This window comes from Indicator indicator, chromosome 1 (genome assembly GCF_027791375.1).
Source record: "Indicator indicator isolate 239-I01 chromosome 1, UM_Iind_1.1, whole genome shotgun sequence".
Taxonomy (NCBI): domain Eukaryota; kingdom Metazoa; phylum Chordata; class Aves; order Piciformes; family Indicatoridae; genus Indicator; species Indicator indicator.
The window spans coordinates 33,337,002-33,360,623 of NC_072010.1; the positions used below are offsets into that span (position 1 = coordinate 33,337,002).

The 23,622-nt window shown below is 41.2% G+C and overlaps 1 protein-coding gene across 1 annotated transcript in view; it reads left to right on the forward strand.

The window, feature by feature from the left end:
- Nucleotides 1–4,072: 4,072 nt before the first annotated feature.
- The window catches only part of EPSTI1 (epithelial stromal interaction 1), a 55,689-nt gene continuing 36,139 nt past the window's right edge, over nucleotides 4,073–23,622 (forward strand). Inside the window, exons 1-5 of the mRNA XM_054399908.1 lie at nucleotides 4,073–4,269; nucleotides 16,750–16,808; nucleotides 18,773–18,856; nucleotides 22,291–22,364; nucleotides 22,984–23,067. Coding sequence (XP_054255883.1) covers nucleotides 4,073–4,269; nucleotides 16,750–16,808; nucleotides 18,773–18,856; nucleotides 22,291–22,364; nucleotides 22,984–23,067 — 498 coding nt within the window. The remainder of the gene's footprint in view (nucleotides 4,270–16,749; nucleotides 16,809–18,772; nucleotides 18,857–22,290; nucleotides 22,365–22,983; nucleotides 23,068–23,622) is intronic.

Below are 23,622 nucleotides of genomic sequence, written 5' to 3' on the forward strand. Positions count from 1 at the left end.
AGTTTTATGCCACCTGACATTCCCAACAAAAGGATGAGGCAGTTGACTGAGGTTCTGAGTATCCTTTATAGTAAGAAAGGATCTCTAGTTAATCTCTTATTTCTGGTATAGCTCATGGTACTGCTGAGTAGAATATATATAATTTTCTTCTACAGAGGTTGTTTTGGTTTAGTATTGTAATTTCATTAAAAACACAGATGAGAGAGGGAATATGGTGATTCTTAATATTTATGTGTCCACTGAAGGATTTTCTCAAAACAAAAGAAAGATAATTTTCTATCATCTCCAACAACAACAAAAAAGTAATAATACTTTGTTAATAGCTGGAGGCAGTAGAGCTTTACAGAAGAAAAAAAAAAAGCAGATGAATTTTCTTACTCCTTTTCCTATTTTCTCCCGTCCCACTGGCAGAGAGGGAGGAAGCCATGAGCTGTGTGGGTGTTTTCCTGCTAGTAAGGGCCAGTGCACCACAGCTTCAGACACAGTTTGGGATGTACTGTAAACATAAACCAGCAGACAGAATAGGCAGCTGATATTTGATGGGTCAAAAAAATCTGGGTATTGAATTAAAAATCGAGGATTTGGGGATCTGGCAAGGGTTCAGATTTGATGGTGTTTGTGTTTCATCAGGCTGAATATATTGGCATTTTGATACTGAAGAAACACAGATGCTTTAGTGTATATTTAGCATCTACAACAGACTTGTTCATATATATGCTGCTTAAGACTGGCCTTCACTAGGCTAGGAGGAACCTAAGTGGCTAGAGGAGCATAATGGCGGCAATATACATGTCCTTACCACAGAGCACTTAAGCTCCAAGTGTCTTGAGAGACCTACGTTCTGTGACCCTAAATATGAGGGATGAGTTGCAGCCCATCAAAAGTTGTGGTTTAGTAGCATCAAACTGAAGCACTGTTGAATGACATACTGTGGAGTACAATACAAAGGTACTTTGGATGTGTTTGAGAGGCAGAGATGGCTAGTGCAGTTATATCTATACTTACTTCATGGGAGTGGTTGTGTCTAGTATGAACTATCCTCAGAGACAGACCTGGACATTGTCCTGGAGAGAGTTTGGACTGTCCACAGCAGAGCTAAGAAATAAATGAGCATTGAAGAGATTTAAACAATTGAACGTTTAGTGCTTGGATTCATTTTACATCCCTCTCTTTTAAGCAATATAGATGTAAACTATTTAGATTGTACCGTTACTGTTTGCAGCCAAAACTTTCTAAATTTCCACAGGAAACATATTAGATACGAATTTTACATAACCACGTGGGGTTGGTGATACAGCAGCAGTGGCCACATTAATTATAATCAATTTTCATAATTAAATTTGAATTATTAAAACACCAATCTGATGGATTAAGAAGAATCCAGATGTTGAAGCTAGTTGTTTAGCAAATAGGGTGCTTGTAGGCACAGCTGTTATCCCACACATCTTCACAGACATGACTTTGCTATCATTTCACACTGCTTGTAGTTTCTCTGCACCCTGCAGTCCTACATAAGGTAGTGTGCTAGATGCTTACTTTAATTTGCCAGCACCTTGTTCATAGTATCTATTTGTCTGTCTGTCTGTCTATCTATCTATGTATTTTGAAGAAGAAAGGGAGTATGGGTTAAGGAATCTGCACCAGGGCCTGCTTTGTGCCTACCAGCTCACATGAAGGAGGATGGCAATCCTCAAGCCTACCTGAATACCTTCTTGGGCAACTTAGTGATGATTCAGATCAAGTACAATACTCAGGCAAGTACAGTAATAAAAATGTATATTTTATATACTTTAATATCTTGGGTGGTGGTATCTTCAAACACCACCAAAACTTATTTACAAAATAGGTTTTCACAGGTTCAGTTATTCAGTTGTGGGTTTTACACTCCAGATATAAAGACAGTTAAACGATTTAATCACAGATCTGGCATTTCCAATATAGGAATTCAAATTGGAAATACAGGTGCTGTGATCTGTGGGTTTCCCACAAGTGGGATTCAGTGGCAGATTAGCTGGGTACTCGCAACTTGCTGCTCTGTCTGGTATCTTCCCAGATGCTGTGGCTATAACTTGAGCAGTCCTTGGCTCAGAGAGGGCTAAGGGACCTCTCTCTTCTCGCGGTCAGTTCACAGTCTGGAGCTTGCCCTTGGTTCAGAGAGGACTGGGGGGGGAGTGGGGGGGGGGTTGCTCTCTCTTGTGTGCTCCCTTGCTGGGCTGCAGCCTCTTCTGGGATTCAGTTCCCATGGAGCTTTTCCCCATTCTGCCTTGGTCCAGGTGCAAGGCCTGGGTGAAGCTGTTGGTCTGCTAGAACAGATTCTTGAGCTGCTACTTGGGCAGCATTTGGCTCTTGTCTCTTTGTGGTAAGCAGGCCCTCAGCTGCTACTCAGGCAGCATTTGGCTCTAATTGTTGTCTGGGTGAGAACAAGGCAAGCTGCCTGACTTCTTGGCTGGTTTAAATACTGTCCCAAGGCAATTAATGCCCCTTGGTAACACAGGACCCTGATAACTGGACCTATGGGATGGGGCGTATCCAAACATGGCCAAGGGCACACACAGTCCACAGCTGTGCTGCAAAGTTAATTACAGGTGGTACATGTTTATCTGGACCCCAGGGAGTGTCCAGGTTAGTACATTCACAGGTTCTTACAATGTTAATCACATGTGCTATTTACCTTGGCCATCTGGACCCCAGGAACTGTCCAGGTAAGTACACTTGCAGGTGCTTAGCCCATTGTCTGGGCTAGGGCATGTTTGGGGGTTTGACCCTTCAGGACAAGTGCTATGCATTTGATTTCTTTTAACAGCCCAATAACCATCCAGGACAAAATGTCTGCTATAGAGCATGTTAGGAGGAATGGTGGGAGGGAGAGACCATTGATGCTGCTTTCACCAGACAGCCCTAGCAGATACATCCTGCTGGATCTGGCAGCTCCAGAAAGTATGCTGCTTGTGGTGGGGTCCCATATAGCACCCAAGGAGCATCACAAACACCAGGCAGCCTGTGGCTCTCCGTGTGCCATTTTATTCTGCTACTTTCCCAGCATGTGCAGGATGTGCTATAAGGCCTAGACAGACTGGACAGCCAGGATACCTAGACACAAAAGCATCCCTTCAGCAAGGTGGGTTTAACACAGCTTGAGCAGCTGAGGACAAAAAGTGGCAGGATCTGCATGTGTAGAGCTGGATTTCCCTAGCTCTGCTGTGTAAGGCTTGAGTTATTATACGTTCTTTTTTAATTGGGTTAGGAACTACCAAAAATATTTATTTTTCTAGTGATACTACAAAGGTTGCTGGTTTTCCCCAGGCTCTCAAATCCCATAGATACAATACCATTGGTCAGAATCACAGAATGTTGGGGGCTGGAAGGGACCTTGAGAGATCACCTAGTCCAACCCCACTGCCAAACCAAAATCACCTGTACCAGATCACACAAGAACTTATAGAGGTGGGTCACATGTGTTTGCTGAAGAAATTTGTGTTTTCAGTACAGAGAATCATGTATTTGTCCTCTATTCATCAGATACAATTAGAAAATTCAAAATAAAAATTGTTTCTGATTGAGTAGAATTGAAAGGCAGAATTGGAGTTGTGCAGGATTATTGCTTTAGGATTTATCTGAGGGCTAGTTTTTAGTTTCGCTTTCATCTTTCTCTGTACACTCCTCAGAAACAGAAAGCAGCAAACCCCCAAGAGTTATTCAGCTCTGTCAAAGGCAAACATGAAGTGCTGGGGTAAAAAAATGACAGAAATATGGCTTTCAACCAGACCTCAACATGCTTATGCTGAAGCAGTCTGTTCCAAGACTGTACAAAGTGTTGTTGACAGTATGGATCAGCCTTGCTGTCACCCTATGATTCCAATCTGTCTGGGTGCTGTCGTTGAGATGAGTGGACTGAGCTTCAGCTGGAGCATGACTCAGGAACTAGTAGTTTCATTTCTTACAGCTGAGAGTCCAGGCAGGGGTGGAGCTTACACAGAATTGAAACCAGTTTATGAGAACTTCTAAGTTTTGAGTCTTTCCCTGTCCTTAGAGGCAGTACTCCTTTCCAACAAGGCAAGGCACTCCTGAAGTAATGTCTGGGATTAGAGGATGGAAGGAAGGCAGCTGGGACAGGATTGCTGCTGCCTCCAGTACCCCGTTTCCATCTCAGGGTTACCTCTGGAGTGGTAACAATCAAACAGAGGAGGCTGAAAATCCCCAGAAGGTGACAACATCTGAAGAGGTGCAAAGCAGGCAAGCATCAGTCTACCCACAACAGGAAAAGCAATGGTAAGTAACAAGGAGCCTGACTGAGATGATGGAACATGTATTGGCTGTCTGTTCTGCAGCTTACTTGAGATATGTATCTTCAAAGGTAGAAGTACTTTATAGAGAACCTGTGAATGGGACTGGGCACACAGGCAGCTTCTCCTTGTGATCTCACCTGCAGTCAGCCTGAAGCCTACATATGTATGACGCTTCCAACGTGAAACCCAAGTAGTTGTTTATAGTGGGCTTTGTGATGATATGACTTACACCCCATGCAACAGCAGTGGCTGCTTCTGTAAGTTTGGTATTGGTGTACATGGTGTCTGGTTTTGATAGTTTCTTTCAAAGCAGAATTTTAAATCCAGTTCTAGCTTCCTGTTTTCTATCCTAGTATTTCATCCTGGAAAGTATAAAGATACTTCCTTTGGCTTAAGAGATGGATGCAGGCAGTGTTCCAGCACTGAGGTGAATGCAATCCAGGACACAAGCAGCTTCCAAGAACTTCATGCTGACAAAAGTAAAGCCCTGGACTTCATTTTAGCCTTTTTTGGGGATCTATGCTTAATCCAACTCTGGTTTTCTAGTGACACTCCTTAGATAGTTGATATAAGCCCTGTCTTGCAGTTATAGAATAGGGACAGTATTTTGTGTGTATTTTATGTATATGCTTAATACATATATACTTAGCTGACCAAAGCTAATTCTTTGCAGTCTTTTTCCCTAACTGTGCACTAACAGTTAGTAACAGTGCATGCAATGCTATTATTAGTATATGCTGAGTTTGCTTATCTTGCTTTTTTCCCCTGCCTTTCAAAGTGCAGCTGACAGGAACTGAAACAGGCTGTTTCAAGTTTTCCTTCCCCTCTTTCTGGATGAAGAAGGTGGAGCCAAACAGTCAAAGAGGTGGCAGGCTGCCAATCACAAGGGGCAGTGAGCAACTTTCCATTGAAATGCATGAATGCTTGCATATTAGGTATCACAGTAGCACAGTACATTAGAAGTTGGAAGGCACCTCAAGAGATCATCAGGTCCAACCCTGCTGCCAGATCAGGATCATTTAGGTTAGTCCACACAGGAATGCATCCAGGTGAGTTTCAAAAGTCTCCAGAGAAGGAGACTCTACAACCTCTCTGGGCAGCCTGTTCCAGTGCTCTGTCACCCTCACTGTAAAGAATTTTCTCCTCATGTTGAGGTGAAATCTTCTATGTTCAAGTTTGAACCCATTGTTCCTTGTCTTATCAGTGCACACCACTGAAAAAAGCCCGGTCCCTTCCACTTGACATCTACTCCTTAGCTATGTACACAAATTGATGAGATCTCTCAGTCTTCCCTTCTTCAGGGATCTCAGTCTCTCTACACAGGGGAGATGATCAAATCCCCTAATCATCCTCATGGCTCTCCGTTGGATTCTCTCCAGCAGGTCGCTGTCTCTCCTGAATTGGGGAGCCCGAAACTGGACACAGTGTTCCAGGTGTGGTCTCACCAGGGCAGAGCAGAGGGGTAGAAGAACTTCCCTAGACCTGCTGGACACACCTTTCTTGATGCACCCCAGGATCCCATTGGCTTTCTTGGCCTCAAGAGCACATTGTTGTTCCATGAAGAACTTGCTGTCCACCAGCACTCCAAGGTCTTTCTCTGTGCAGCTGCTTTCCAGCAGGGCAGCCCCTAACCTGTAGTGGTGCTGCTGTTATGCCTCCCCACATGCAGGACCCTGCACTTTTCTTTACTGAACTTCATGAGGTATGGCTGCAGCCAGCTCTGCAGCCTGTCCAGATCTTGTTGGATGGCTGCACAGCCTGACAGGATGTCAGCCAGTCCCCCATTATTGTATCATCAGTGAACTTGCTGAGGGTATTCTCAATGCCCTCATCCAGGTTGTTGATAAAGATATTGAACAAAACTGGACCCAGTACTGATCCTTGGGGGACACCACTGGCCCCAGGCCTCCAAGTTGACTCTGTGCCACTGATGACAGCCCAAGGTAATAATGATACAGAGACTATTAAGAGATGGGTAGCTTTGAAATCCATTATCACTTTAATGAATGACTTTCAGGAAAGCAAAAAAACATTCCTGACTTACAGTCTATGTTGACATGAGTGGACAAGGGAAGACCAACAGATAATATCTATCTGGACTTTTGTAAAGCCTTGCACACTGTCCCCCACAACATCCTTTTCTCTAAACTGGACAGATATAGATTTGATGGGTGGACTGTTCAGTGGATAAGAAATTGGTTGGATGATCACGTACAAAGGGTAGTGGTCGATGGCTCCATGGCCAGATGGAGGAGGGTGACAAGTGGTGTCCTTCAAGAATCTGTATTGGGACCAGTGCTGTTCAATATTAATCAATGCTGTTCTATGTCACTCAACGATATAGACAGCAAGACTGAGTGCACCCTCAGCAAATTTGCAGGTGATACCAAGGTGAGTGGTGCAATTGAGGAGATTTAAGGACATGATGCCATCAAGAGAGAGCTGGAGAGGTGGTCTGAGGAGAATCTCCTGAGGTTCAATAAGGCAAAGTGTAAAGTCCTATACTTGGTTGGGTCAGTCCTTGATATCAGTACAGGCTGGGGGATAATGAAATTGAGAGGAGCCCTGCAGAAACACACGTAGGAGTACTGGTGGAAAAGAAGCTGGACATAAGTCAGCAATGAGCACTTGCAACCCAGAAGGCCAATCGCATCCCTGGATACATCAAAAGAAGCCTAGCCAGCAGACTGAGAGAGGTGATTCTGTCACTCTGCTTCTGGTAAGACTTCACTTGGGGTACTGGGTCCAGCACAAGAGTGACATAGACCTGCTGCAGTGGGTCCAGAGGATAGCCACAAAGATGATCAGAAGGCTGGAGTATCTCTCCTAGGAAGACAGGCTGAAAGAATTGGGGCTGTTCAGCCTGGAAAAGAGAAGGCTCCAGGGAGACCTTATAACTATATTTCAGTATCTAAAGGGAAGCTACAGGAAGGGTGGGGAAGGACTGTTTAGAAGGGTTTGTTGTGATAGGACAAGGGGCAATGGTTTTAAACTAGAGCAGAATAGATGTAGGTTGGACATAAGGAGGAAGTTCTTTACAATGAGAGTGGTAAAATACTGGAACAGATTGCCCAGGGATGTGGTTGAGGCCCTGTCCTTGGAGACATTCAAGATCAGACTTGAGGTGGCCCTGGGCAGCCTGATCTAGTTGGAGGTGTCCCTGCTCACTGGAGGGGGTTGGTCAAGATGACTTTTGAGGATCCCTTCCAACCCAATGCAATCTGTGAATCTGTGAGTTTTCTGCCACTTCCAAACACTAAAGACATTCTGTCTTGTCTGCCATCACACTGGCAAAAACTCACAGTAGAGTGAGAACAGCCCTACTTTGCTCTTGTATATGTGCTATGTACATTGGTTTTGCCTTTTTTTTTTCACTTTGGTTTGGTTTGTGTGTTTGTTTGGTTGGTTTGGCGTGTTTCTGGTTTCGTTTGTTTTTTAAGTAGGGATGGATAGTGGGAATTCTCCCTTTAGTATAACCATCTTTGCCCAGATTTCGTCTGGGATCCAACCACCCCCCCCAATATAGGTTAGGTAAATACTTAATTAGTTGATTATCCTGCACTCCCTGCAGAATTTAAGGCTAGAGCAAATATATTAAGACATATTCTGAACAGATGATGGGATCCTCCCTAAAACCCAGTAATCTTTTGGGGAAGAGTAGTTTAAAGCCCTGCTCTCTTTTTCATCTTTAGGTGATGCATACAGAGGCAAAGCTGTTCTGTATTTACTGCAAGGATTGCTTAAAGTTTTTTATTAGGTAGTACAAAATACTCTGTCTGTGTCTTCATAAAGCTGTAATAAAGAATAAATTCCTATACTTGGAATGTATGGATTAAGGTGTCCATTAGTGTGTAATTATTGAGGAGGAGGGATGAGGGAAAGGCAGGTTCAACCAGGGACCATGTATGAGTGGGAAACAAATACTCAAAAAAACAGAAGTGAACAAGTCTGGGGTTTGCTCCCATCCCTTCAGGAGGGGGAAGCTAGCAGTCAGTTTGAATGGAATGAAGCTGCTTAAACTGCAATTTCCTTAACTGACCCTGGTTAAAGTGGTAGATAGTATCTAGAATACTGAAGCTGACAAGGGGAGATCTTTATTCTTAAAACAAAAATTAAATATTTAATTCATTATTATCTTTTATCTGCTATCTCAATTTACATTTCAAGAAAGATCACAGATGAAAGCATTTCAGCAGTTATAAAGCTGAATCAGCCTTTTGGCCATTAATCCTTTTGAACTTGATATTTAAAATTAAAACATTAGGACACCCTCAGAATAGTCCAGTTTCTCAGGCTCTGGGATAATCAAGGGTTGAACAGAGCAGTTGGAGAACTAAAGTCATTGGGTGTCAGTAGAACAAAAAATGCACAGGCTAGCATTAACCTGGAAGGCCTTCTGGAATATGCATAGCAGAGGGAATATGAGGGACCCGAGTAGCATAACCCTGTGCCAAGGAGTTGGACCTATTCCAACTTGTGTGTTGCTTGCTATTTTCTTTCTTTTGGAAACAGACAGGATATGATTTTGCTGCCAGAAGAGCAGGAACAGAAAAGCCTCCTTTGAAGCTTCTATGTGAGTTGTTTTCGGGCAAACTCTGTCTTGGGCTGTGCTTCAGAGCAATTGGGAGTGGGGAAAAAAAATCAACAGCATCTGAGATCAGGTGACCTTTGATGTACACTGGACACATGAAATATGTGTGGGATGTGGCATATTGTAGTTTCATCCACAAATCAGTATTCCAACTTGGCTAATAAAAAGTACAAGGTGGGCACCTGGTATTAGAGGGTATTTTTCTTCTTGCATTGGAGAAGCCCTTATAGGCTAGGAGTGATAATAAAATGGTCCTAATTAGGAAAAATACTTGTTCAAGTGCAAAATTAAAATAAAATTTTGCACATTCCCTTCCAGTTATATATAGGATATGGTTTCAGGCCATGGAGAAAAATATCACCATGATGTCAAGTGCTTGACACTGCTCATTGTTATAAGCTTGCATTTAAGTTACTTCACTTTGTCTGCTAAGTGCCATGAAATTAACTTGTAGAAAGTGAATTCCCAAATTGCCCCTGTTCATGTCTATTCAGAAACAAAAGTCTGTACAGAACAAAAGGTGGAGGAAAGTGGGGAAATTAGAGGCTGAACTATAGCTAGCAACTGAAAAAGAAAATGCTATCCCAATTCAGCAGTCTGTCTCTGGTGTGTTTCACAAGACCGGTTCTGGTAAAATCCATTAAAAAACAAATTCAAAATTGTAGAATCTGAAGATTTATTGTTGCACAGCTGGTAACAATCCTTCATGGTTTTATGTGAAAGGAGAGCAGAGTTACTAAAATACTTGACTTGCAAAAATTGTGTTCTTTGATGAAGCCAAATCTATCAGGACTTTCCTTCCTTCGTTTCCCAATTAAATTTAAAAAAATAATAATAATAAGCTCTAGCTTGTTGTGTCTCTGGCATTGTGCTGGGATAACTGAGCTGCTTTGGGACCTGGGGACAGAATAAACTCAGCTGAATCTGACTTCCTAAAATTTGTTTGGTCTGATGTTAGTCTACCACACGCCACAGCAAACTCTCTCCTGTTGATGTAGTCTGCCCATGAGTATATGCTGACTAATTTTTATATATATATATAAAATAGAGTGTTGTACGACCTCACAGTCTTTTACTTCTAGAGTACACTTAGTTCTTCTTAAAATTTAATTTTCTTTCACAATCTGAAATTGCTTTTCAAAAAGACAAAACTAGTCTGCAAAACTGGAAGTGGATGCTTAGCAAAACACTTGTTTTGCCTACTGCTCTGCCCACTCCTACTCTGGTGGGAGTGCTAGAAGGGTACTTTGAATGATGGAAAGTCTCTTTAGAGTTGAGCTCTGCATTTTCTGCACAGGAGAAATCTCCTAATTCTCTGTGTTTCAGGCAGATGTAATAATTTTTACAGCCCAGTGGGGTGATTCAGAGACTTCAGCTTTGCTGTGGTCAGTAGCCAGCCTTTTCTCCAACCAAGTGTTTGGTGGCAGGATCTGTATAAAAGGATAACTGTGCAGCAAGATTTCTGTTACTCTGGGCTGTGGGGGTTGCTGTGTTTCCAATAATGCTTACAGGGGAGAAGTCTTAATTCCTGTATTAGAAGGCTTTCTTGTAAGAGCTTGGTTTGCCTGAGCCCCGACATGTTCCCTTGATGCATAGCTTGAAGAGGAGTTGAATAGGGAACATATGGGAGGATACTGTGTTTGGACAGGGACAACAAAAGGAAGACAAATACTGTGGTGCAGAGGAGGAAGAAATATATTGTAGAAAAGAAAGTGGGGGAAACAGAGATAAACATGCCACTAGCTTAAGTCTTAATCTTCATGCGATACAGTGTCTGACCTGCTCAGCTCTCCAGGCATGCTGGCAAGCCTGACTTGCAACACATGGACACCTCGGCAAGGGGTAACTCGGCTCAGCGCTGGTGTTGCCAAGCCCAGTGCCCAGCCTGCCCACCTATGAATGCTCTGTGCTCCTCACAGCTAGTGATTACCAGGTGCTCCATCTGGCTCTGGCACACTTGCTGCATCCCTGGCACTGTGCTGAGGTAACTGAGCTGCTTTGGGAGCTGGGGACAGAGTAAACATGCCTACATCTGACTTCATAGAATTTGTTGGATCCGATGTTAGTCTACCACACTGTCACAGCAAACTCTCTCCTGTTGATGTAGTCTGCCCATGAGCATATGCCAACTAATGGCTTGTTAGTGTTTCCAGGAAAGAGAGAAAGCAGTGCTGCAGACTGAATTTGGGCTGAGACCCTTTGTCTCGCTGAATTTGATCCAGCACTGTGACAATTTCCATGGAGCTTTAGAAAGTGGTTGAAATTGTCCAAAATGGGGTGCTGGCTGAAACACCTATCATTCTTTCTGCTGCATTGTTGCGTGCTGAGTCCAAACCAAGCTGCTGAATCTGAGCCCCACCTTCTTGAAAATTCAGTTCTAAGTTTTATTTTACCCTTTGGAAGAAATTTTAACTTTAGGAGTTTCTCTTCAAACCTGTGGCTACCAGAGAATTGAGATTTGGATGCCGACAGAAGAACTGCAGATCTGTTTCTCTCCTGCTTGTTTCTGACTCATACATTCTCCTGGGCCTCTGCTGCTGTTTTCCTTCTTGCTCTTTCCCTTTTCAAGTTCACTTGTGTAAGATTTGTTTTATCCTGAGGCCTCACTATACAAAAATGTTGGCTGTTTTAATGAAAGCTTTAGCTAGGCAGAGGGACAAAATACAGAAGTGAATTACCCTGGCTTAACAAGCTTCCAGACATCAGCTGAACTGTGGTAATTAAATGCACTCCTAGCCTGTGGCAAACACAGGACAAAATCCATGGCCCTAGACTTTTGATAATAAACATTTTCTTCTAATGCAGTTTATTTTCTGCCTCTCGTATTAAGAGCAACCAAGCAGCTAGGATGAATCAGACAGTGTATAATGCTAAGTTCCTGTATTTCACTTTCATCTCTGAGCTGCAAACCGGTAAGGTGCTGCCCCTGATAAAGATTGAAAGCCCCAAGCCTGCACGCAAGATTCATACACCCTCCCAGAGCTCTGCTCATGGCACCACCAGGGCACAGAGCATATTGCTCAGCTGAGGTCTAGAACTGTGGTTGTCAGTTATCGTTAGCATCTGGCTGTGTGTGCACTCTGAAACAGGGATATCTACAGGACAGTTGTCTGCTCACTGGGATTTGGCATCTTACAGCCCTCTGATTTGGTGGCTTCTGTGGTGCTTTGCAGCATATGGCAGCTCCATCATGCATAGGAGCCTTGATGAAAACAGTACTTTGTGGTGGCGTGGACTTGACTGCTCTCCAAATAATTCCTGATAATTGAATACAAGGATCAGCTTAGCATGTCTTTGAAAGAGGTTTGGCAACTGTCTTTAGCAGTTCGATTCCTTTTCTCTTTTAAATTCAGCCTTATCATATTATTTAATGCAATATTTAATCTATATCTTCGAGCCCTTTCTCCAGAATGAATCTGCTCAGACCGAATCTGCCCAGACCTTTTCCCCAGATTTCAGTCATTTATGCTGCCCTCCAACTATGCTCTCCTTGGTTTCTGTCTGTTACGCAGAGCACATTGCCCAGCAGAGCGAAATATTTAGCTTTCAGCTTTGTGGCATTCATGTACTGATGCACCTGCAGTATATAACACAGTGGAACTGGAAATAGTTTATAACAGCCATTACTTTTGCAACTCTTTAAACTATTTCACACTTCATTTGGAAAGCTCCCCAGTGGTAGATGGCTGTAGCAGGCTTGAAGAAAAACTGAAGGGCAGAGCTGTGCAAAAAAACATTATTGGTGAACGACAGTTCTCATGTGTTGGTTTTTTTTGGGTTTTTTTTTTTTTTTCAGTTTTAGAAAGAAACTGTTTTACACAAACCTGAAAGAAAGCAGAACAAAGATTTCTATGGTCTATACCCTGAAAGCATTAAAAAATGTCCTTGAGTGGTGCTAGTTAGATGAATAGAATTACACACAGGATTCAGAATTTCAGACTGCAGACATGGTGCTCTCTTTATTGTTGATCACTCAAACTGTAAACTGTCTTTGCAGGTTTTCTATGACTGTGTTGCAAGTTTCTCCTGACTGAAATGTTTCTATATCTATTTATTTATATTTATTGTTATATAGGTATTTATCTTCCCACCACTGTGGTATTTGATGTCTATTTGTTTGAAAAATCATAGGAAGTTGTTTTTTTTGTTTTATTTCAGTACAAATACGTTCTCTTATTGGGTTATAACTTTCTTGCTCTCATTAATATCCATTTAGTCTGTGTAATTAGTCAATGCATTCCCAATTTCTGGGGGAAAAAAAAAACCAACCAAAAAAAGACTCCTCAAGATTAATATGATCTATAAAGGTAGAAGACAATTTGTTTTTCTTATTTCAAATAGCTATAACCTGGGTAAGATGTTCTCCTGCCTCCTCCAGTGATTTCTGTATTTTTTATTTATAAAGCAATCATGCCTCAAAGATAGGCTTAAGTCGTATAACAATAATAATCATGAATAGAGAACCTGTAAAGTTAAATTCTTTATCATCTTTTCTGATTGTGAATTTTGAAACACTTCATATATTAGTATAAAGTACAAAATGTCTGCATACCACTGATAGCTTCAAATCTTCATATTTCCTTAATTGCTGCCCAGGTAAGTAAGATAATTTGTTCCAGACATATGGCTACTGTGGCAACTCAGAAACTGACTGGAATATCAAAGTGACAAGCTGTAGAGGGTTTTATAGGCTTAACCGGATCAGAGGTTTTGTCTGAACAAAGAAATGACATGCAGTATGCTACAAACTGGCTAAATACACAAAGTGAGAGCCAATGATGGCTTTTTGCACTGTATTTCTTTCCTGAAAAAAAAAAATAAAGAAAACCAGGGATACTAGGTGTGGAGTTTAATTTTAGTGTTAGAACTGGTAGGGATGGTGGGCCCTATCAAACAAGAGCTCATCTGGCTCCTCTCCTGCTGTAGGCTTGAAAACAAGGACTAGTTCATACCCTGTCTTTCACTCAAACCATAAGAAGTTTGCAATGTGCTCACTCATCCTTTCCTCTGATTCTACACTCTTACATAGCTGTCTTTCCAGAGACCAAGGAGAAAATATAAAATCAGGTAAATTACTACTGTTCTCTCTCTTTTTTATTTTTGTTTGTTTTTTTTTTTTTATCTTTTTTGTTGTTGTTGTTAACTTGGACTAAACCAAAGCATGTAATATAAGCACTAGGTAAAACCAACCAAATGTTGGTATCCTGTTCTCCCTTTCCCTCTCACACTGGACATTGAAATCCTCATTTTATTTAAAATTTGTCTTTATTTCCATAACACAGAAACCAAACTGAGCTTTAAGTAAGCACTCTTTTAACCACACTGACTCTTATGCTGCTCTGTTTAAAACAGCAGAGCTTTACCTGGTGGTAAGTGTAGTGTCACCTCTACCTCCACCTGATTAATCTTTGCTGTATTTCATGTACCATCCTTCTGAGCTCCTGGATTATGATCACAGTCAGATGTCAGAACAGTGGCCCCTACCTTACCTCCTGGATTCTGAGTCTTCCAGCCAAAAAGCAGAAGCAGATAAAGGAGATGACCCATGATATAAAGACTGGATTTGATATTATGATTTCTCATACATATACAGACACACAGTGGTTCATGTTTTCAATTCCTAATGTTAAAACACAAAAAAAACCCAAACAAACAAAACCCACCAAACCAAAACAGCCAAAACATGAAGCCATCAAGTACATCAGGTAATACAAAAACCTTTCTGTCCTCTAGTGCTGTGAAGCAGTGGGTTGTTTGAGATGCTCTGATGGGTTTTGAGTGGGGGAATATGTAGCTGTGCAGCTCACAATTCCAGCCATTTTTTTTCACTGACAACGGGAGGGGAGTGTAAAAGGTACTTAATAATTTTTGTGTATGAACTTGAGAGATATATGATCTTAATATCTGAAGCAGCCAAGAAAGACTACTACAAAAAATCTCAAAACTGATAAACTGCACAGCAAGTTGTCAAAGGCAGTTTGGGATAAATTTTAAATGATACTGCTGAGTCAAATAAAGAAAAAGCTGACAAAAGATCAGTGATGGGGAATTGTATACCCTAAACAAGATGGGTTATCCAAACTTCTTTTAAGTAACTGTTGCAGTTTCACCACAAATGCTGGAGAAGCATTTCTGCCCTCATCTCCTGCCTCTGAGGGTCTGGGATTCAATGGGGAGGTGAAGGGCAGTCTAACAGGCACCAGAGTAAGCTGGTGGGAATGGAAAGGATCATATTAAATGGCACTATTAAAGCTCACAGCTCTAACTTTACTAGTTTAATCTCATTAATTAATCCACATCCTCCTAGAATAAGTCTTCAAAGAGAAAGAGGTAATTGGATATAAATATCTTCCTTCTCAAACCTTGAACTACCGTGATACTGCAGCAGGCAGCTTTTTGCACTTTGATCTCTTTGCATGATTTTAATTTCCCATTTTTAGCTTAGTCCCAGGCCTCACTCTTTCTTTACTTTTTCACAGCCAAGTATGCTTTCTGTTTCCTAGATTGTCCACTAGCCACCCCCTGTGGCCCTTTCTTCTAAGAGGCTCAGACTTAACCTTTCATTTTTTGTTTTCTCTCTTCTCCTTGGACCTTCCTTACAATGAAGTCAGATGAAATATTTGTCCCCATGAGTGCAGATAAAACCCTGTCAAACACTGTTTACACTGTGTGAGCTTACACCAGAGCCAACTTTCTTGTAGTGTGTTTCTGGTGAACCTGCACCCCCATGACTCAGCCTCTACTGGGTGGGAGCAGTGCAAACAGGCACCCACAAAATACACTGTGTAGATAAAACACTTTGTTTTCTACCAGTAGAACTGACATGTTTTCATCACTCTTTTGATCACCTTGCGTCTCTTGTACACTCTGAGCCCTGTCCAGCTTCTTTGCTGTCATGTTAAATTGATAGCTTCTCGAGACAGCAAAACAGAGCTTTTGTCCTGATTCAGTAAGTTGCACCTTAGGCAAGACAGCAAGATAAATATGCCCAAGGAATTCCTCATGCCTGATGCACAAGGCTGACAAGGAAACTGAGGCTTGGGCTGAGAGCAAGTGACCGGGGTCCATTACAGATAGTGTGATTTCTCATGCTCCTTGCACAACTCTTGGGCAGACTGCCAAAATCCACAAGGTGCTTGGTGCCCTTGAGGTATGTGCTGGGGACAGCTGGCACCAGTGCTCTTCCCAGTAGGCAGTGGTCTTGCTCTGTGCTTGAAAAAGCTGTGGAAGTAGTTGTCTACTACACAGGACATTTTCATTCAAGGAAGTGATTTGATTTGAAATGGCTGAGATTTGAGGTCTGCAGTCTAGAGTGAGACTTGAAGAAAAGTAAAGGCTATGCTGAACGTTTCTGAAAATGTTATCCTTGGTATTTTCAGCTAACTTCAAATATAACAAGTATATATATATATATATATATATATATATATATAATGTCCCTAAGGACCTGAATCAAAATAAATGCCAGTTTTAGAATCATAGAATCAGTCAGAGTTGGAAGGGACCACAAGGATCATCTAGTTCCAACCCCCCTGCCATGGGCAGGGACACCTCACACTAGATCAGGCTGGCCAGAGCCTCATCCAGCCTGGCCTTAAACACCTCCAGGGATGGGGCCTCAACCACCTCCCTGGACAACTCATTCCAGGCTCTCACCACTCTCATGGGGAAGAACTTCTTCCTCACGTCCAGTCTGAATCTCCCCACTTCCAGCTTTATTCCATTCCCCCCTAGTCCTTTTGATATGAAGTTATTTGCTACAACACCATAAAACTGACCTTGCTGATGAAGGAGCCTTCTTCTAGTTCAGGTTTTCTGTAAACAACACAAACCAAAAAAAGAAAATAATAAGAGTGTTTTCTTTCATTTTAGTGTGGGCCCATATGTCTTGATAACTCCAGATGAAACCAGGAGAAACAAGTTGAAGCAAAGTAAGCTAAGTTGTCTAATATGGTAATACATTCTTTCTACTTGAATAAGTTTAGAGTTTTGTGCACTTTATTACCCTTGCAATTTTTATCCTCGTTTTCATAATGCTTTTACATGTGCAGCTGTGACAGCAAAGTCAGTCCTATGAACATTCTCTGTCATTGTGTGGACTTTTCTTAAAATTAACTTATCTGACTAAAATTCATGCAGAACAAATCTTGTTCAGGAAGAGGGTTTTAGTACTTTCAGTGCTGGAGCTGTTATGGCTTCTGCAAGACTTACCTGGGATTAGCTCTATCCCACTTTTACAGGATTGAATTCAGATTAGAGAACCCATCTTTGAATACTCTTGGGTTAGGGAGAAGAAGAAGAAAAATATAAGTAAGAAATATTTTTTTAAATACTCTTATGTAGAGAGTAAAGCAACTAGAACCAATGCTGGTTCTTGTAGCTCCATTTGAAGACTGTAGATGTCTCTTTATTAATAAAGTTGAGAAAGAGCATTTTAGATGGAAATTTACCTGTGGATATAAGTTTGCTTTTGCTTGACTTTGAGTCTTGTTGGTGAAGGTAGCTAAGCAGGAACACTGCTGCCATAAAAATTAGGTATGTGTTGAAAAGCTTTCACTGCCAAAGTTGCACCAAGAGCCGGTGGTGAAAGAAATTCAGTATGCAGAGGTGACCAAACACTGCAGTTCTACACTCCTAGCTGTTTATTTGTGCAAGATATGAAAGCTCAAGGAGTCAGTCAGCACTCCTCATGTTTTGAGCCCTAAGGTAAACAATGCAATTAAATTCTTTCTTAACCATTGTGACTGCCTGAAATGCTTCACCAGGCTGGCGTGGGGTTGGGTTTCCTTTGATCACAAGACAAGTTCTGCACCAAACTAATATTCTATTAGGAGAAATAAAAGCAGATCATCTTAGAGCAGATTCTGATGCAACAGCAAAGGTGCTGCTCCCCTAATAAAGATATGTTTTCACTTAATGCCACCAGCATCTGAGGTCTGAAACATGTCAAGTATTTCTGCCTTGGATACTGGCAGAAACAGAGCCTCACCAAATCCAGTCCTTACCTCAGTTCTTGATTCAAAGTGAAATAACTAACTGGTCTCTCTCTTGGGCTTCCTTAGAAACCTGCTCAGGAATCAGTTTCATATTGTTAGAGGAGAGCTTGTGTTAGCATCTCATAGTCATAGCCTACCATTAGAAAATATGGTTCACGTTGGTTTTAGTGAGAGTGAAATGAGCTCCTAGGGCAACTGAAGTACTTCTGTAAAACACAGCTCCTCTTTTCATAGGTTTTGTGGACCTTGGTATTGAAAGGAATTGTTGGGATGTTTTCCCTGTCAGCCAGTTTGAGAGAGCTGTTTAATCAACCATCCATCCTAGAGCATATGGCTGGTGCCCCTGGCTCTATTGACTAGATTTCCACTAACTGCTACACTGGGAGCTTGCCACCTATCTCACATGTGGACTCACATGTTGAAGGGCCTTAATTTGAAGCTGAATCATGCATTCCTTCTGGTTTTTATTTAGGGAGCATGTGGTTGAGAGGGAAAATTACTTATTCTTCATTTTGCTGCTGAGGACTGTTATACCTCAAGCATTTCCCTCCATGTAGCAATAACATCTTAATCATAACAGCTTCTGCTTTACCTACAGGAGTACATACTGTGGCATTAACCTACAGGTTCCCAGGGGTTAAAAAGCAGTCTATTAGCAGTTCCTTAGCTGTTTTTTGTTTTGCTTTTGGGGTTGAGTCCTCACTATGGAGTCCCAAGTTAGGCAAAATGTTTGCCTTGTTATCTAATCATTGTAGTGACTGCATAACCTTCTGCAACCCTTGAGAAAAAATTTGTGTGTTCCTGGATGGGTCTTCAGGGTCACATACAATTAGTGATACTGCCTGCTTTTTAGTTTGCCTCTAACTTCCATATGTTTGTTTCTTCTTATACCTGCTCAGTTGCTAAGAAAGAGCTAGATGACCTGGAGCAGTGGAAGGAAAAGCACAAGCCAGAGCCAGTTAAATTGGTTCCACAGAGACTGGGTGAGACATTGGACATTTTTTACTTTTTTTCTCAGCTGCTGCTCGTTATTCGGTGTCAGTAATGTGCTGTATGTGCTCTGTGCTTTTTGATGGTCACGGCAGTGAAGATGTTTCTGAAACAAAACAGCATAGATCATCACTCAAAAAAATCTGTCAAGATCAGTGCAGAAAAACTATACTAACCCTTGGGAAAAATAGGTAGATTATCTCTCCTTCTGGCTGATGGGCACACACCTGGCTTTAGCATGAAGGTGGATGGCGTGTGTCAGAGACCCTCCAGATGCCCATAAGAAAACTCCTCTGTGTGAAGGGTCAGTACATGTGCTTTCCTGACTGCTAGCTCTTGAAGAGGCAAAAGTGACCGCTGCAGCTTCAGGCATTTGCAGGATAAATGTGCATGAGGCTCTGTATTACCGATTTTGTAATAAAAACAGAGACAGATAAATGAAAAACAGGGACAAAAGCTACAGGAACTTAAGTCACCCTAAACTGAACTGATGCATTTAACGACATCTTCACCATTCTTTCTAGAGAGGTGAGAGAAACCATAAGAGATCTCTTAAATTGTAACTACTTTAAAACATTTAATTGAGTGCTATTTTTGAGTTAGTTAAAAAAATATAAATTTAAAGACAAAAAAACTCCAACCAACCCACCCCCAGTCTTGTACTGGAGGTTGTGCTGAAACAAGAGGAAGGTTACTAGAAGTGCTTTTCAAGTAGCAGTCTTCAGACCTATCTTGTTTTAGTATTTTTGAGGAGAGAGCTAATGAGACTTGCTGACAAGACAAAACTTGAAAGCATCATCTATAGAGAACATGATGGGGATACTATGCAGCAAAAATAGGATGACCTTGAGGAACTCCACTAATAGAAATGGGACAGAATTCATTCTGACAAAGTGAATTATTAACAATGATACTTTTATTAGTTTGTGAATCTAGAGCTGCCCTTTCTTCCCTTGGCTGTCATAGGAGAATTTAGGGTGCATAATGCAGGCTATTGTCTGCATTGACCTGGGAATTCAGTTCATTCTTTGCCATGCTGCACAAGATAAGTTTGGGGTAACTGTGTTTAAAAATATATACCAGCAGAGAGACAGAGGAATTTAACTGATTCCAACCCAGATTTGGTTTTGTGGTCAAGGTGATATAGGTGATACATGGCATCACAGGTTTGTTTTGCCTTGCAGCCTGAGTCCCATTTTTTTCCAGTGGTGTACCTACCTTTGCAAGTCAGTGTAGTGCAGTCGTGTGGCCAGAAATTCAGTGTGCAGTGTCTATGAGAATGTGTGCAGGCTGCCTGTGTGACTGGGGAACATGGCTGAGAATTTGCAGTGAGTGAGTGTGGGAAGTCTTAACATCTTTAGTCCTACTGCATTTAAAAACTTCCTTGGGAAGGGAAGCAAATTGAGAGGGGAAAAATAAAGCAAGAAAAATGTTAAAGAACTTAAGGAGGTTATATGAGCTCTTCAGTCACTGTCTAGCTGCCACTTAGAAAGACCCCTGAAGACTGAGACACATGCACTATGTTCAGTGCCTCTGAGAAGAGATAAGGTGCAAAGATTATTAGATCTCATCATTCCCACAGGAACAAATTTGGAACAGAAGAGACTTCAAGGAAGGAGAAAAAATGTCTTATGTTATTTTTCTCTGGGTGGTTTTAAGAGACTACACATCTAGTCCAAATCACCAGAGAATTCTTGAAGTTTCTTAACACTCGTACTTTCCATAGGGAAATAACTATTCAGGATTTCAACTCTGTAATATTTGGCTGGCAAACTTGCAGGTACCACAGAAGGATGTGAGCAACGAAGGATGTAAGTTCCACCCTTTTCCATAAGCAGTAAGTGGAGCAACAAATCATGCCTGATAAATGCAATGACCTCTTTTTGATCATTTTACATAAATCCAGTCAAGACATAGTCTGACTTCTGTGAAATGTTTAACACATTACAAGAAGACAACTTGAATGAATGAAACCTGCCTGGAAGGCTGTAGGCAGTGGCTAATAATGATCGGGAAAATGATTTGTTTAGAGCTAGTGCCCAGACGTGCAGTGAGCACCAGGCTGTTAAATGTTGCCCAGAAAAAGGCTACAGAGAAAGAAAGACCAAGCATCCAAAAGGTTTCAAAACCTGTTTAGTACCAATTTTATTTCCTAGACCTGGAGACCAGGGAGGAAACACCCTGCCATGCCAGCTGTATGCTTGTTGCTGCTGTAAGCTTGTTGCTTGCATAATGCATGGCCAGACTTTCTGGAGAGTTATTTGTGTGCATGGAAACGTTGCCACACTTAGGGAATTGATCTGCCATTCAGTGAGCATCACAAAAGCACCTCAAGATTAGTTATCTTCCATTAGAAAGCAGTGAAAGCTACTTTTAGTGAAGAGTGATGCCTCCTGAAAGATCTAGCATAGATGTCTTACATTGCAGGCACCTCAGGTAGCACAAATCAGTCCAATGGCTTTTGTAGAATTAACAGACACATAATGGGGAACTTCTCAGAGTAAGAATAGGTAAAAATACAGCATTCATCCTTAGAATGGGGTGGAGGCTGCTGTTGTTTTTGCAACAACTGAGGAAACGATTTTTTGGCTTTCCTATAGCAAGAAAATACTTCAGAAAATAGTAGAGCTGAACAATAGAATATAATCCATTGCTGCCATCCATTAAGACCTATTATCACTTTCTCTGTATGGTTCACATTCTATTTAAATTGTTTTGTTTGTGGGTTGTGTGTTTGCTGGTGTGTTTTTGTTTGTTTGTTTGGTTGGTTGGTTTTGTTTTGTTTCATTTTGTTTTGTTTTATTGAAGGCTGAACATTATGGCCAGAGTTTTATAGGTACTCAAAAGAGAGTCTGTGCATTTGGAAAGAGCACCTGCATATAAAGATGAAGTCTATGGGAAAAGGCCTTGATTTCCATTTCTTTCCTAAGACACAAGACGTTAATTAGAAGATATTTAAATGATAACATCCCATTAAAGCTGGCAGACTCCAAGCTCCTAAATTTGATAACAGAGAAACTTCTTGGCAATAAAATTTCTGACTCCATATGTGTGAAAAACTAAGCAAAGATGGGGAGTGCTGGATTTGAAAATGAAGACTCACCTGCAAAGCATGACTAATATTCTGAAAATGGAATAGTTCTCAGTAAAAATGATCATATACAGTAGGACATATCTACTGGTAGAGTGTGTGATACACTGGATGCTCTGTTAATAACAAGCTAGTGCTTTTGATGGATGGATAAAATGATCAAAAAGGTCTCCTGTCTTCTTTAATGTTAGACAGCTACTGCAATTACGAAAAATTTCCTGTATATGTATGCATCAAATCTGTTATATTGCTGTGTTCTGAAATGACTAGCATTTGAACTTAAAATGCTTATGCAAAATGCAATTTATATGATTTTTTTTCTTTTTTTTTTATAAGGTGGAAAGGAATCAGAGGCTCAAGCAAGGCAAAAACAGCAAATGATGCTCATGCAATGTAAATACCAACAAAAGGTCAGAAAGAATAAATTTGTTTGCTTATTTTAAGAGCTAAAAAAAAAAAAAGCTTTTTATGAGGAGTTTCATATAAAATGAGCTCAAAACTGCTTGACAAAAGAAAGTCATGAAACCTGAAAGAAGCAGCAGAAAACTAGAAACAAATGTTCTGCACCAAAGAAAATGAGAAATCTAGCTATAAATATGTGGCAACCCATACCTAAAATGATAACCAGTACAGCTGTAATTCCTCTTACTTGCCTTGCTGTATTTTCCAGTACACTGCCTACACTTCGACTAATTGATCAATGTACCACCCCATCAAGTGCTTAGGTAGAAATGTTATTCCTGTTATAAAAGGTTTAAATGCTTGTAAGTTACCAATCAGCTGTGTAATTCCTTGCATGGATGCCCATTTATCAGTCCTAGATTTCTCAGTGTTCGTAAAGCCAATATTGGAGTAGCTGGTGCACAGCCTGCTTTATTCAGTGCCTCATCTTCAGAAAGATTTCTGGAAACTTTCCTGAAACACACTTTAGATTAGAAAGATGTTCAGTGCAGCAGTCAAGATGAGTTACCTTAGGTGTCCTTTGTATACATACATATGTAAATAATTTTCTATGTTTGTGTCATACAGCACAAGAGAGAAGAATATATAAAAGCAAAAAAGGCAGCTGAAGAAGCTGAAATCCTGAAAAAGAAAGCAATTCAGAGGGAAAAGGTAAACATGGTTACTGCAGAGTTGGAGCCATTTAACACAGCTCGTGTCTTGGTGATTGATTTGGATGAACTACTTGAAATAGGCAAATTAAATTAAATGCTAGTCCCAGGCTGCATCAAGGAGTTTGGAAACCCAGTTCTTCTTTTTGTAACTGACCAAAGGACGCCTGACCTGGTTTTGTTTGGGGCTTCAGCGTTCCTTTGGCCCTTCAGAAACTCCAGCCTTTTAGTGGCATCCATCCTAAAAAGTTAGCAGAAAGGGAGAACAGGGTCAGGATTAATGTTGTGTGTACAGGTTATAGTTCAGTTTGGCATGAGCTTTCCCTATAAAATCAGATTGTGGCATATGGCACCTTACAGAAATCCATAACTGCCTGCTGCACACATGGGAAGAATGCAAGAAAGTCCAACCTGTTATGGTGGAAAAGACATCCAGATCATGAAAAGGTTGGTGTGGTCTATCTGCACTCTGCTAAGCACATGCTGAAGTTCAGAAGCCCCTCCACACCCTTTGGGGCTTGCACACCCAGGTGTATTTACAATATGTAAGATCACT